This window comes from Drosophila navojoa, chromosome X, assembly GCF_054131105.1.
Source record: "Drosophila navojoa isolate 15081-1374.11 chromosome X, UAZ_NAV_1.0, whole genome shotgun sequence".
NCBI lineage: Eukaryota > Metazoa > Arthropoda > Insecta > Diptera > Drosophilidae > Drosophila > Drosophila navojoa.
Window position 1 is genome coordinate 27,014,672 of NC_142895.1, and position 15,390 is coordinate 27,030,061.

The 15,390-nt window shown below is 43.7% G+C and overlaps 3 protein-coding genes across 6 annotated transcripts; 2 read left to right on the plus strand and 1 right to left on the minus strand.

Moving 5' to 3' along the window:
- Nucleotides 1–601: 601 nt before the first annotated feature.
- Nucleotides 602–4,091, minus strand: LOC115564989 (uncharacterized). Of its 4 annotated transcripts, none has more exons than XM_089263560.1 (3): nt 3,744–4,078; nt 891–3,668; nt 602–782 (listed from the first exon to the last, which is right to left on the minus strand). In XM_089263560.1, the coding sequence occupies exons 1-3, from the start codon at nt 3,792–3,794 to the stop codon at nt 762–764; spliced, it is 2,850 nt and encodes a 949-aa protein (XP_089119686.1). In that variant the 5' UTR covers nt 3,795–4,078; the 3' UTR covers nt 602–761. The 4 variants fall into 4 exon arrangements, with proteins under 4 accessions (XP_089119686.1, XP_089119685.1, XP_089119684.1 ...); XM_089263559.1 differs by having other exon boundaries at nt 602–789; nt 3,744–4,077; XM_089263558.1 differs by having other exon boundaries at nt 699–3,668; nt 3,744–3,865; nt 3,965–4,091.
- Nucleotides 4,092–4,576: 485 nt separating this feature from the next.
- On the plus strand, nt 4,577–6,026 carry LOC115564986 (dihydroorotate dehydrogenase (quinone), mitochondrial-like). Its single transcript, XM_030389895.2, has 2 exons — nt 4,577–4,730; nt 4,802–6,026. The coding sequence occupies exons 1-2, from the start codon at nt 4,710–4,712 to the stop codon at nt 5,990–5,992; spliced, it is 1,212 nt and encodes a 403-aa protein (XP_030245755.1). The 5' UTR covers nt 4,577–4,709; the 3' UTR covers nt 5,993–6,026.
- A 524-nt stretch (nt 6,027–6,550) lies between these two features.
- On the plus strand, nt 6,551–8,654 carry LOC115564987 (uncharacterized). Its single transcript, XM_030389897.2, has 4 exons — nt 6,551–6,811; nt 6,917–7,514; nt 7,591–7,886; nt 8,017–8,654. The coding sequence occupies exons 2-4, from the start codon at nt 6,973–6,975 to the stop codon at nt 8,154–8,156; spliced, it is 978 nt and encodes a 325-aa protein (XP_030245757.1). The 5' UTR covers nt 6,551–6,811; nt 6,917–6,972; the 3' UTR covers nt 8,157–8,654.
- The last annotated feature ends 6,736 nt before the right edge of the window (nt 8,655–15,390 follow it).

Genomic DNA, 15,390 nt, shown 5'->3' on the forward strand with positions numbered 1-15,390 from the left:
TCTCTTTCTTAAGTGTGCTGAGATTTAGCTAGTATATTATCCATTATTGCTCATGAACAATGAAGGCTAAATTTGTAATTCCTATAGTCATATACACTTCCGATACATCCTAGCACACCCAAGTGTCGGACGTCAGAAGATTTCTGGAGGAAAGGGATTACATACATACATACGAATACTGCTCATTTGATTAAAGATCGAATTTGTTAAGTCTATAGCCATACAAAGGTCCGATAGATCCTAGTTCACCCAACTATCGGCCATCTGAAGACCCCTGGCACAATATATATTTTTGTTGTTCTCCAGAGGAAACTGATTATATGCATATAAATGGTTCTCATATCTATTATGCCTATAACTATATAGACGTCCGAGAGTATACTTCACTATCGGATGTCTATATAGCTACATGTCACTGAGAAATTGTCGCCTCTTCTAGACTGGCAATTACAATGATCATCCTCTGTATAAAGACGCCCAATAAATTCGTATACAGAGATACGATCCATTGTCTATGACCGCCTTTTGGGATATAGAGAATTACAAGATGTCATGTATCTCGCTCATCCGATGCGCCAGCTTAACATAGTGGGCGCGGTAGTTGGTGTATTTATGAAAACGATACGCTTTATTGATCCCACAGCGATTTGAAACATTTACATACGCTTGCATATGCACTCTAATAAACTACTTTACAATTTGGTTCACCGAAAACGAAAAGTGCAATTTTATTGAATTGAGTCTTTGGTTCCTGCCAGCGACTATTCCTCATTGGGCTTCATCTGTATGCTTGGTGAAGTGGAGGTGGAAAGTTTATACAGTCGAGTGGGTGCACGGTGGGGTTGGTTAAATATGTATGGAGCGTTTCATTTCGACTGGGTTATAGTTACCTTCTTATCCAACATGTTGCCCAGGGAGCGTACCAGAGGGTCCAGCACCTCGCGCACCTGCGACTTGGTCACATGCTCCATGGCCTCGAGCAGCTGCTGATGCAGCTCCCGCTTCTCCCGGCCGGGCTGCTGCAGCAGTGCCAATATATTCGAGAGCTGACGGTTATGCTCGTCCGACTGCTCGGGCTGTTCGGGTTTTACCTGCTGTTCGGTCTGTCCGGGCTGCTCGGGTTGCTCGGGTTCGCTGCTTGGCTCGCCGCGATTGTCGCCACACTGGACGCACTCGATGTGGGTTGGCACGTATTCGCTGGGCTGTTCGGGCGGCACCTCGGATCCCTGGCTTAGCATTATGCTAGGGATGATTGGGGCATTGGGCGATTCGGCAAGCATCTTGGGCTTGCGCAGCCAGATGCGAGGGCGACGCTTGTCGGTGCGTTCCTTGGGCACCAGACGCGGTTCGTATAGTTTTAAATCGTTGAGACACATTTTCAGATCGTATCGCTCGTGCATGTCCTGGCGAGGCCCACCATATCCGCGTCCATGGCCATGTCCATGTCCGTGTCCATGTCCGTGTCCGTGTCCGTGTCCATGTCTGTGTCCGTGTCCATGTCCATGTCCGTGTCCATGTCCATGTCCATGACCATGTATATATCCATGCGCATGTCCGTATCCATGTCCGTGTCCATGGCCATGTCCACCGCCATAAGCACGCCGTTGGAGACGTCTGTAGGATTCGCGCGCCAGCTGGAAGCGCTGCTCCTGCATGTCCTCGATGAACGTGAGGAAGCTGGTGCAGCGCTGTTGCAGGCACTCCACCACCGGATCCTGACGATCGAGCACACCCTTTTCCAGGCAGACGTTCGTCAGCGTGTACATCATCTCGATGAGCGCGCTCAGCTTCTGCGGCACCTTGTCCAGCAGGAAGTAGCGCACCTGCCGCTGATACCGGCCGATCGAGTGGTGCATCAGCCCGTAGACGCACACCACCCGCTGGCTGGCGTCGTTCGAGGCGGCGCTATTGAAGCTGGCCACCGGCGTGGACCGCACATCCTCGATCATGCCACGCAGCGGATAGAGAAAGTTGCGAGAGAATCGCACACAGAAATTGAATGCGTTCCGCTCGCGTCGCTGTTTCTCCTGGCTGCTGTTGTGGATCAGGGGCAGCTGCAGCAGGCTGCACTGCAGCTTGTCCAGGGCCGATATGATGCGCTCCTGTGTCAGCGAGATCTTGTTGTAGATGGACATCTTTTGGAATTTCAGATTCTCCAGCGATCGGGTGCAGATGATGGCGCGCGCCTTGCGCCGCTTTGGCGCCAGAGTTGGCATCGACAGATCCAAGTGGGGCTGCTCGGAGGGCTTCAGCGGCGCCGTTAGTATACTCGAACCCCTTTCGCCGCCTCCTGGCTGCCGTGGTGCAGTCACTTCCTGCCGCTGGGGCGCCTTGCGCTTCGCGTGCCGCGTCCCTTTCGGACTACGGGGCTTCGACTTGGACTTGATCGATGGTGATTGCTGCCGGCTACGTTGACGTTGCCTGGTCGGGGATCTGCCCGAGACGGTGGGGAACGTCTCGCCCTTGGCCCTAGTCGGCTTGACACTGTCGGACAGCTGACGCGCTTCATTCTGGTCGCAGAGCGTGCTGCTGTCCGTGTCGGATCGCTGGGACGTGTAGAGCATCGGCTTCAGGCTGCGCTGCAAACTAATCCAGTTGGGATGCGGATCCAGCTCAACGAAGCAGCCCTGCTGCTCCTGCTGATCCTCCGGGTCACTGTGATTGTGCGGCACGCGCTGTGTGTAGCGCATGTAGTCGGGGCGGTCGGCGTACTCCTGCTCCAGATCGCTGTCTTCCTGTGGCTCGGAATCCTCAGATTGTCGCTGCTTCATGTACAGGCAGGCATCGGAATTGGCGCCATTCAGTGGATCGTACGCATTGCCATGGCCGGACTGGGGCATGCCATCCGTCCAGTGGGCCTGGTAGGATGCCTTATGCGATGTGTTCATCTGCTCCTCAGTCAGCACCTGCTTCAGGCGCTGCAGTATCATGTCGGGCTCGGAGTATGTGGACGCGTTATCGGGGTGCATTCGCTTCCGCGGATTTTGATTGCGCTTGCGTGGGCTCTGATGGGATGCAATCTTCGACTGCTGCTGCGGCTGTGCATGATATTGCAGCAGCTGCTGCTGATGGTGCAACTGATGCTGCGGTGGATGTAGCTGTGACTGCAGTTGCTGTTGCTGCTGCTGCATGCGCCGAGTTTTCGACTTGCGCTTGGTTTGATCCGCCTGCGCCTGCTCCTGCGCCTGGCCCATGGACTGCAGTTCGGCGCACACCTGTCGATGCAGTCCCTCAATGTGGGCGGCATAGGAATCGGACTCATCTATTAGTTTCGGCTGCTGTTTGGCTGCCACACGCTTCGTTTTGCGCATGCGCATCTTGGCTCGGCCGCTGTTGGTAGGCGTGGCAATGGCATCTGCTCCGCCAGCCAAACGTTTCACGGGCAGCATCAAATTTAGACCGTTACTTTTGCTATTGGCGACTATATTCATGCTGCTGCCGCTGCTGTGCGGCGTGTCGGGGAGGATGTGCAATGAGATCTGCGTCTCCACATCCTGGTCGCGCGATGTTACCATGCTGAGCACATCGCGCCCCGTGTTCCGCATCTTGCAGAAGCGCGGTTTGGCCACCTTAGGCACCTCTCGGTCCTTCTTGATTTCGTCCCGTTCGGCAGCGCGCTGCTGATTGTAGCGCTTGACCGCATTCTTGATGGAGTCCGGATTGGTGAACTGAAGGCCAACGATAGTATTTGTCGTTCTCATTAGCAAGTGAGCGCAGTAAAAGTGCTGTGAGTGCGCACTTACCTGAAACTCGTGAGCAAACGATTGGCCATACAGATCGTGTAATTTCAACATTTCTCAGAATTTTACCTATGTGAGTGGGTGGGATAGGAGGGTATTAGGAAGCCTCAGAGTTATAGATTGTGCTTTGGAGGGAAGAGAAAAAGTATAACCAGATGAAATTTTGTTGTATGTACGCTTCCAAAAATTTTAAATTATGCCTGTTTAGTCTGATCAGCTCGTACGTTATAGCAAAGCTGTCTATTCTTGACAGGCGGCAGGGCACAAATATTGGATTCCAGCAGCCCTTGAATTCTGAATGGCTCTATGTCTGACTCTATCTGTCTCCCTCTTTCTCCGCCTCACACTCTCTTCCTTTTCTCCCTTTTTCTTTCACATCAATTTATGTTTATGGGTTTGATTTAAATTTGATAGCAAAATGATACTAGTGCTGCATAATACCAATAATACAGAATTGCGAATCGATAGCCGGTAATGGAAAATCGATATATTGCGACAATGAGCATAATTGCAATTGTACAAGGATTTGGTATTTACACTGACCAAAGAAGTGGTATTTACGAGTGCTGTAAAACAAAATTCAAAATTACGCGCGGACGACATAAACGCATAAATAAACACCTCGTTTTTGCATTATTTATATACATAATATATATTTAAATTATACACAATAAACTAACATTAAAGTTGAATGTAACTCTCAGACTCCTCTTTTTGAAGCATACCAGCTATCTGGGCATCCTCACGCAGTCTTCGGGCCTAAATAAAGACTTGAGCTCTGAATACGTAAATCTTTGTTAGCCTTATAGTTGCATTTGATTCGTTTGTCAAAACGTAATTCAAGTTGAAAATATACAGAAAATAGTTAATGAATATGAATAGGCCAATCTATAGATAAAATTTAGAGAACTACACCGATCAACCAACCACAATAGCAAACAGCGAAGCTGCTCTATTAAAATCGCAGAGATGCCTCAATCACATCCAAGGGTGAGTTCAGTAGTTGCCGCGCTCCGGTGCCAGCCTTCCACTGAGATCTTTTGCCTTTAACTTTGCAAAAGGGTCGCTTCCGTTTCCTGCGCGTAGCGACGGCCGGCATCATCTCATTGTATATCGGTCTGACCGCGTATGAGCACCAGGAGAACCTCATCCGGGCGCTGATCTCGCCCGCGGTGCGGCTGCTGCCCGCCAGGACGAGCAGCAATTTGGCCCTACTGGCGTGCAAGTATCGCCTGCTCCCCGCCTCGAAGTATAAGGACAACGTTAATCTGAACAGCTCGTTCTTTGGGCGGCACATAACCAATCCCATTGGACTGGCCGCCGGGTTCGATAGGAACGGCGAGGCAGTGCACGGACTGAAGGATCTTGGGTTCGGCTTCATCGAAATTGGCAGCGTCACACCATTAGCCCAGAAGGCTAGTCCCAGGCCCCGTGTCTTTCGTTTGAGCGATGATCGGGCAATTATCAGCCGGAATAGCATCGATAGCGATGGCCATCAGGCTGTTGTCCAGCGACTGCGCAGATTGCGCGAAACGGACGGATTCGACGCCGTTGTGGGCGTCAATTTGGAGCACAATTTCTCCTCCAAGACGCCTATCAGCGACTACATGTCCGGTGTGAAAACCTTCGGGCCAGTGGCTGACTACCTCGTTGTCAACTACAGCAATGCGAAAGGAAAGCGGCACAGCACCAGCAGCAAGAAGCAGCTCATCGAGCTTCTCGAGGCTGTGAACACGGCGCGCGCACAGCTGCGTCCCAACAGGTATGGGAAGGTGCCCATTCTGCTGAAGCTGTCACCCGACATGACTCTTGACGAGATGAAGGACGTTGCCAGTGTCATCAGCATGAGCACGTGTCAGGTGGACGGCCTGATCGTCGCAAATGCGACGATGCTTCATAACAGTATCAGCGGCTCCAGGTGGTCCAGGGAAAAGGGAGCGCTCAGCGGGGAGCCGCTGCGGCAGCGCTCGACGATCATGATCGCTCAAATGTATCAGTTGACCAATAACAGTGTACCCATCATTGGCGTTGGCGGCGTCTCGTCTGGCCACGATGCGTATGAGAAGATCGAGGCGGGCGCCTCCTATGTACAAATCTATACGGCTTTTGTGTATGAGGGGCCCGAGCTGGTGGAGCGCATCAAGTCGGAGCTCTCAATTTGTATCGCTGAGATGGGCTACGAAAATGTCCGAGAGGTAGTGGGTTCAAATTATGAGCAATATCTGCCTGTTCGAGCTGCAGGCAGTAGATAGTTAATTAAATAAACAAAATTTTATGTTCCACACATTGTTCCCTAAGCCTGCACTTTAAGTTGTTGTCCATGGGAGGCGGTCACACTGTTACACACGGAGGCCATGAATAGCGCTCTGCTATTTACATTTTTACTCCACCTTTAACATTTTGTTTTGAACGTTCTGTTAAGTGTTCTATTTTCGTTAGGTCAGCTGTAGAAAAATATATGGACAAGCTGGCAGACTACCACCGGACTGCTAAGCCTTGGAGCGCAGATGAGACAAATAATGATTACATCGCTAAAAAAGAAAATAGTTAATTTAATATATGTCCTGTAAAAATAATTGCTTTAGGTGTAGTAGCTGCACAAATGTAATACGCACAGTGCTGTTAAAATTCAACGTTCAATTTACATGATTGTTATTTCATTTGTGCTCCACATGTTATCAGCTGTAGCTAGCTTCACACTGTGTGCCAATTGTCAAATATTATTCATGTGAGTTAATTTGTCAACATTCTGTGCAAGAAAAACGTCCGAGCAGGAGTTTATAAATCAGGTGTGTTTCATCTAACAATTTTAAGTAGCATAGCTTCAGTATTTATGAAATCATCTAAATCATATTATTGAAGCATTCGATGGGTATTTTGCATAAAACGCACAAACGGTCATATTGCATATTTTGTTGCATTGTAGCCGTATTTAATGTTTTAGTCCATATTTATGTAAAAACGAAACTACATTAGAGCGGAGCACATTAATGTGCATAAGGCTGTTAAATCTATAATTAAATAGAGTGCGCTAACTGGAATACCGTGCTGGATCACAACGCTACTAGAAGGTAAATATATGTCAGGCTCCATTGTCTCTCTCTGTCATTGTAGCGCCCTGCCAGAACAACAACAAAACGATATGCTTACAACGCACTTTACATTTTGATTTGCAGATTTGACGGGATACTTGAGAACGAAGTATTGTAAACCCATAGAACACACAGCAGCTATGGACGTCGAGGAAACCTACGAGTCACAAAGCACAACTGAGACACCGCTACAGCAGGGACCCCTGCAGCAGCATAATTTTATTCACCAGCAGCAACAACAGCAGCTGCATCTGCATCAGCAGCAGCAGCAGCAGCAACAACAACAACAGCATCAGCAGCAGGAGCAGCAATTGCTGCAAGATATGCAATGCGAACCGCTGTTTGGCATCACCACAAACACAACAACAACAACAAATCCCATGATGGACACTAGTAACAATGCAATACCATTGCCGGCACCGCCCGGGATGGGCGTCGTTCTGTCCTCGTCGGTGGCACCAGTCTCGTCAGTCGCATTACCATCACCCGCACAAGCAACGCAAATCAAGGGCCTCGGGTCGTCTCTGCCAACAAATGACTATGATATCGACTCTCTGCTGCTGCAGCAATTCAGCTGCATGGGCACCACAGATCACGAGGATCTGATCAGTCAGTTCCAGAGCCTCATGAACAATCAAATGAATCGCGACTCGGCTCGTTTCTATTTGGAAATGAGTAACTGGTAAGTTCGTGTCAATTTAATCTAGTCGAAGCTCTTAAAGCTGAACTTACGCTCATTTCATTTCCCATTTGCTCAGGAACTTGCAAACTGCCGTCGGTTGCTACCTGGACTTTTGTAGTCTGCAATCATTGCCCTCGATGAAGATTGTGCAGGGCCAGCATGTGAACGCGCTGCAGCAGGCCTTCCAGCTGCAGAACGACGGCACCGAACGCTGGCCCAATGGCTGTTATTTAACATCACCGATACAGACGCAACGCATCAATGTGCCGTCCCTGCGTCCCGGAGAAACTTGTGATATATTGGCTGACCTGATGCCCACTCAGCCGGCCATCATGTGGCGCTTGTGTACGCCCAACGGTTGGTACTTTGGCGGTGAGTGGTGCACAATTTGGCAATGGGAATTCCCATTTGCAACTGCAGCTTAGAATCGGAAGCGGCTTTCTTATATATATTTAAATCTAAATTTAAATTAATGTATAAATTATCCACTTGTTCCTTGTAGATACTATTTGGATGATACCGCCCGGGACGCAGGCTAGCCAGGATGAGCTACAGCAACGGATGGTGCAGTTAATCACCTCGGACGCTAAGCCAGAGGTTTATCCACAGATCAAAATAGTGATAACAACGCATACGCAATGAAAGGGGCCCACATTTTCATAATTTTCATAAATTTAACATGTTGCTTTCGTTAATTCGTCATTGAGACTATTTACATTTTGGCTAACAATTCGGCAATTGATTCGAATCCACAAAAGGAAAAACATCCAAAACGATTCAAAACATGAAATTTTTTTTTTTATCGAAGCATTTGTAATTCGGTTAGCAAACAAATTTCCTGGTATATATATATATAGAATTATATATAGTTTTTTTTTTTTTTTATAGAGTTTGTATGCGCGAATTGGTTCTATGTTTAAGCAACATGGTTTTCCCCCTTTTTGTCAAATCAATCCTGTAACAAATGTAGACTTAAGTGTTTTATTGAGAAAGAAAGAGAAACGAAGAAGAAACGAAGTTTTATTACTTAAGCCTGATGTGCAGGCTGTAGCCAATAATAATGATGCCCTAAGAGGATGATGCCCGATGATTCTACAGTTGCCTCCATAGTTCGTAAATTGTACAAATATATCATATCATTATGAATTACAAATTTTTTAACCTAATACACATGGTATATTGGCCTGATGTAGTTTTAAGATTATAAAGATACAGCCAGTGGGGCTAGAGCTAGAAAAAATGTGAATGTAAGGTCTTTAGCTATGTAACTAATGGGGGCGTGGTTTACCACAAGCATAAAAAATAATATAGTGATTTTGAGCTGGAATCAAGGTGGATCAAACCTGTCCTACAGTTCGATTTATGAATTAATGTTAGCAGTTACTGGCCCATCGGTGGATTTGGGACATTATGAGTTACTTGATTCTTGATGTGTAGATCTTCCATTTTGTATGATGTATGAAACGTTAAAACAAAAATAATTCAAATTTTTTTAATGCGGATGCCAAAAGCGTGTATTATTTGCAAATTCGGCTAAAACCAAGAAAGGCTCCTTTAGAAGGGAGTGCCCGACTAGAAGATACCATGAACACTGGGCAGAGCTAATCAAACTACGGCATAAATATTAAAAACATGTGCGCACTCACACGCACAAAAATACATACATATATATACAATACATGGTATATGAGCACGCGCTCTGCTTGCTGCGCAGTTTACTCAGCGGCTGTGCTTGGGCTGCTTTTATGGGCTTTATGATGGGAAATTAATTGTCGAATAACTTTTGTTTCAAATGCACTTTCACAATCGAATTTTTAGAGCACACAAAAGGCATCTAGCTTATATGGTTACCATAGCACGAGTCTTTGCTTTAGGAATTTTATTTTCTTTTTATACCCTGAACCCATTGAAATTGGGAAATCAGGGTATAATGGTTTTGTTAAAAGTGTGTAACAGGCAGAAGGAGGCGTGGTAGACCCCACAAGGTATACATATATATTCTTGATCAAGGCGACTAGCTGAAACGATTTGGCACTGTCCGTCTGTCTGTCCGTCCGTCTGTCCGTATGTATGAGCGCGTCGATCTCAGAAGATATAAGAGCTAGAGACTTCAAATTTGTTTTTAAATGTCCGTATATAGCGCGCGCATATCGAGCTCATTGCTAAAACACGGTAACTCATTCAGATATTTTTTATCGATAAAAACGTTATAAAAATCAGTTATAAATTTATATATCCTACATCTTTAAAGCTAGAGTCTCCAAATTTATAATATATATTTAGATGCATTTTACACAATTTCGATTGTTCCTAAAAATGTATTTTAAGTACTAGAGACTTGTGCTTTAGCGAATGCATGCATATCCATGTTATAATCATATTCAGAAAGTTTCATGAGGATAGTCAATCGACAAGAAAGTTATGTGTACGTATGCCTGTGTGTGTGCGCGTGTGTGTGTACATGTGCGAATATTTATTAAAATATCAGTCGCTCGAAGGGTTCAGGGGATCTCGTAGTCGAGCAGTCTACTAGAGCTTTTTTTCTTGTTTTTCACTAATATGAAGGAATCTAAAGGGTGTTTAAAATCTGAAATGATACAATTTTTTGTAATCATTAAAAAGTAAATTTCTATACATAGTAAGTTTCTATAATTTGTGATGGCTTATTGAAAAATAGCTTTTAAGATCGTATTGAAAATGATATAATATTGATTCTTATCAATACTACAATTTCAAGGGCTACTTGTGCTACTTTCATATAGATTTGATTTGATTAGATGCATTCAGATTTTTGGCTAAGATCAGGAATATAAATGTGTGATGACAGTCAGGTCTATTTTGCCTGGTCTATTTACACACCTGGTCTGTTAAACACATTAATGTCATAAGGCCAGGTGTGACGGGATCCCTTAAAATAGAGGTCAATATGCCACTAATAGACTGATATATGTATAATAGAATCATAATGAGAATAAGAATAGATAGCGTATATTAATTAAAAAGTCATCAGTTTTCGCTTTGGGCCAATGCATTGGCCATTGCAATGGCCCTCATTGTTATCTGAGCCTGAATGCAGCATTGGAAAAGTATCTATTGGAATTATATATATTAGTTATATACATATACCCATTATGGCATGGTAAATATGCCATATATTTGCAGGCATACATATGTATGTATGTATTTATACATATATGACTTATCAGAATCATATTATTAGATGTTGTGTTGTTCTGTATATGTTGTCTTATGTTATGTTTTCTAATTCTGTTAATTGCCTCTTGCTGTTGAAATAGACCGAGCGATTTATACGATTGAGGCTGCCTGTGCTATATCCTTTAATTCTCAATGAGAGCTACTGACATATGTACTTCCCATGATAAGCGATGAGATTGCGACTTGTCGATTTCTACAAGTAAAGTGTGGGAAAGAATGAATGTTAATTCGTTTCAAGAAAGAGTAATGGTGGAAAATCACATTATTAGAGCCAGGTAATTATTTACGAAGAATAACTGAAAAGTTATAAATTAGCATGAAGTACCATAAATTAATTAACGACCCGATATATCTATACTTACATATACAGTGGTTTACATCTTATTCAAACCAAAATACATAAAACAAAAATCAAAATTTTATAAAACACTCTAGATCTAAAGAGGTAGGAGAAATCATTTTATAACAGAATTTGATGAGGATTTTAAACGGGAAGATGACCATGGTCGAATAGATTCAGCTTTTTATCCTAATCAAGAATATATATACTCTATGGGGTCTACTTCGCGTCTTTCTGGCTAGCTTCATTTTAACAAAAAATTACACCCTGATTTCACGCTTTTCATGGGTGCGGAGTATACAACAATTAAAATGCAAGTTTTTGATATTTGGACTTACAAAAATATGACATATTTTATTTGGAAAAATACATTTTGTATTTATTTCATAGCAAGCATAAGCTATAAAGTCCACGAGAACGATTTCTGGGCTTATTTCAACGACTTCAAATTAATTTGTATAATCTAAGAGTCTAAGAGTATTATGAAGCGAAAAACACTGAAAATGCATATTTGGTAAGGTTTTGATTTTAGTTAAAAACGATTTTGAGATTTTTGGGCATAGATTAGTTTTTCATTGATGGTTTTAAAAATATATATGATAAATATTTATTTAAAGTAAAAAAAACATGAATTCTTGATAATACCATTTAATAAATTTATTCATAAATGCTCTCATCCGATTTTGTCAAAAGACTTATGTCGCCCAGTGTATTATATGTTAAATCTCTGAACCGACACAATTATATTACAGAAACTAAATTGTCTTTTAGGTTATTTTAATTTTTAGATCTCAATCGAGACAGGGAGCATCTGAGATTAGTAGAGCCATCTTCACTCGCCTTGCACTTTGTTGTTGTTTGTGCACTTTGATTAAATGGATTGTTGATGGATCATGCATACACACATGCATAGTATGTCTATCTGGCTATACGAAGTCTTACATGAGATTCGACTTATCAACATACAGCATGCCACATTTCATTTGCATTCAGTTTCAAATTATGCATACAAATGAGTGACAGTTGACGATGTGTGAGGCTGAGTGAGTGTGAGTGTAAGTGTGTGTGTGTTGGTCCTCTGCAATGAATACTTGTATGCATTTTAATTTGATCACGTTATGTAATCAGATTACAAGTAGCGTTACTTATGCATGTTGACTGCGACACTCAGCGCTCATTTTTGCATGAAAAATTATAATTGAGTCAAAAATGCAAAGGACACACACACGTGTGTGTATGTGTGTGTGTGTTAGCTCGTGCGTTGGACACGGAAATGAAATGCATTGAAACGGAAAAGAAATTATAATCCGTAGTCCTTCACAACAACAACTTGACTTGAATTACAAATGTCGCTCAGGCCTGTGGGACTCCTGGCGAGAGGGGCTGCGGGCTGGTGGGCGTTGAAAAGTGGGGGCGTGTCGCGTGCTGATGCGACAGACAATCAAATCAAAAGGCGTCAAAGCGTATGTCCTCCAGCATAATGCATGCCATCTCATTTCAGCCCGGGCACAACAAGCAGGCGACTTACATGGAGATGGAGAGACGACGCAGGACGACGATGCCAATGATGGCAACGACGTCAGTGGCTGCGGCAGTGGCAATGGCGGCACATCACATCCGTTTCCGCCCCATTCAGCACAAATGCCGCCTTCAGCCAAACGTTTGCATGTAATAACACGTTGTAAAATTGCATTTGCCTATCCAAACACCAATAGCTGAAACAACAACAATGAGCCGGTTGTTGCTTTGCTTGTTTTAAAATTCATATTATGATTTGATTTGCTCGCAACAGCAACAGCAACAGCAGCAACACTAGCCCCTGCCCTGCCCACATGCGCTGCCCTCTGCCACGGCTCGCTCTCCCATCTTCTTGTTGCTTAGTTTGTTTGGGGGCCTCGAGTCGCTGCGTGGCACGGGCCTATTTGATATTCATAGATTGGGAATTACATCCCAGCCATTGGCAATTGTCACCATCTTCTACACACACACACACACACACACACACACACACACACACACACACACACACACACACACGCACAGAGGCAGTTGTGGCACGTGTGGATGCCAACTTGTTACATGAGCAGCTTCGGCTCTGACTTAATTGTTTGTTGTTGTTGTTACGCTCAACCTTCCATCACTTGACTGGATAATGGGCAGAGATGGGGCAGCCCAACGGGGCGTGGCAGTTTTCAAGGCAAGAGAAGAGCTAGTGGAAGGGGTAAGTTCCGTAAAAACGACAAGAAGAGATCTTGCTACCAGTTTCCTGCACCTCAGGAAAACATTTGCTCATCAGAAATTCATATTTTTTTCACTCTTTAAAATATTAGAATATCTTTTAAATAGAAGACCAAAATAACATAATATTAATGTATATGTTTATTACTTCATCTTTTCCACTTAGATATGAATACATTGGCCCCTACTGATGGCTAAAAGTCAGTGGGCCACTGTTGGAGCTCGTTCAGGCGTAATGAAGAATTTTTTAAATCGTTGTATTTTACAAATTGAAAAAGGAAGAACTTAATAATACGTTATTACCAATCTTAAAGGGAAATACGTAAGATCACGTTATTATCCTAGTATAACATAATAAATTCTGAACCAATTACCTATGAAATATCAGGTAGCATAATTCGATGTTAAACATTATCGACTGTATGTACTTATTCGAAAGGTTTCAAAGTCGTATAATTTTGCGCTTCATTTCTTGCAGCTTCAACATTAAAATTTAAGTTAATTGTTAATGAATTAACTTTACATTTTATTTATAAGATTTATACTTAACTAATTAATTTGTATTATTTATTTCTTATACTCAACAATACAAAAATAGATTTTCAGTATTGACTGGCGCTCAAGAATAATAGATCACTCTCAGGTAATTTCAAAAGCCTCCGTCTATCACTGCATATTGGATGCTTGGTTTTCATATCTCTTACATTACCCTCGATGTACATACATACATATGTATGTAAGTTCACTTTGCTCTTTGCTGCAAACTTTCGCTCCCTTTATTTTAACATAGGAAGAGAGAGTGACAGAGCGAGAGTCAAGGAGAAATGAACTAGCTAAAGCTCGAGTGCGTATGCGTTGCACTCTGTGGCTAATCTCTTGACATGATCCTGGGCTAGGTACATACACATACATATGTATGTACATACGTGCTTGCTCAGCCTGGTCAGCGGGCGATGGTCAAATGCCAAGCAGTTCGTTCGGGCCACATTAAATGCTAAAAACAATGGTAGACAGTTTGACGCTGTTGAGCAACTTGGCAGCTTGGCAGCTTGGCCACTTGGCCGCTTGGCCGCTTGGCCACTTGGCAACTTGGCAACATGGCAAGTTGCAATGCTGCAGTTGTCCAGCTGTCTGCAGTTTGGTGGTCGATTTTTATGAGCGCCGTCGTTGACAGCTTAAAAGTCTTTTAGCATGAAAAATATTGTCGAGTGGAGGCTTTTGTTGTTGTGGTTGTTGTTGTTGTTGTTTGCTGTTAAGCAAAAACTTTGACTTTTGATGTGTTCTGGCGATAAGATTTTGAGCGAGTGCTGCGATTTATGCCCCTGCCCCGTGGCTGGTCGCAGTTTCTGTTGCACTTTTAACTTATCTGCTGCATGTGACAATCAACTCATTTTAGTGGGTGGCAAGCCAGGCTGCACTGTACCAGAGTGTGCCTGTGTGTGTGTGTGTTTGTGTGTGTGTCCTCTTAAAACTGCTGTTACTGTTGGCGTTGTCATTTGGTCATAATTAGCGCTGCTTGACGCGTTTTATGCGCATTTTAAGTGCAATTCTCGACTTCAAGCTGTAAATTAATTTCACAAATTGTGCAGCGAATGCGGCGATAGCGCGCGATTGCGGCGATTTAGTGCGGCGATAAATATCAACTCGACTCACTTCAATACACTGCGCTTTGTCTGTGTGTGCGCGAGCGCGCGCGCTACAGGCACAGCGAGCGCGAGATAGAGCGAGAGGGGAATAGCCAATGGAACCGTTTGTCTTACTATCTATCTCCTCTTTGACTTAATCTTCATGTGGACTTGTTGTTGTCGTGCGTTGCCTTTGCCTTTGCCTTTGGCTTTGGTTTATATTGTCGCCTTTTAGAGAAACATGATTTTGTACTTTTATTTTATGCTATATTTAAATTGATTTAATTTAATTTCTATTTGTTGCTTGTCGCTCGTTTGATTCAGCTTTAGTGCATCCATCTATCGTCGCATCTATCGGCTTTTTATGCATACATACAGATACACATACATACATATGCATGTATGTATGCTATGGCCCACAGAGATCGCAAAATTAGCATACAACTTGGTACATTTA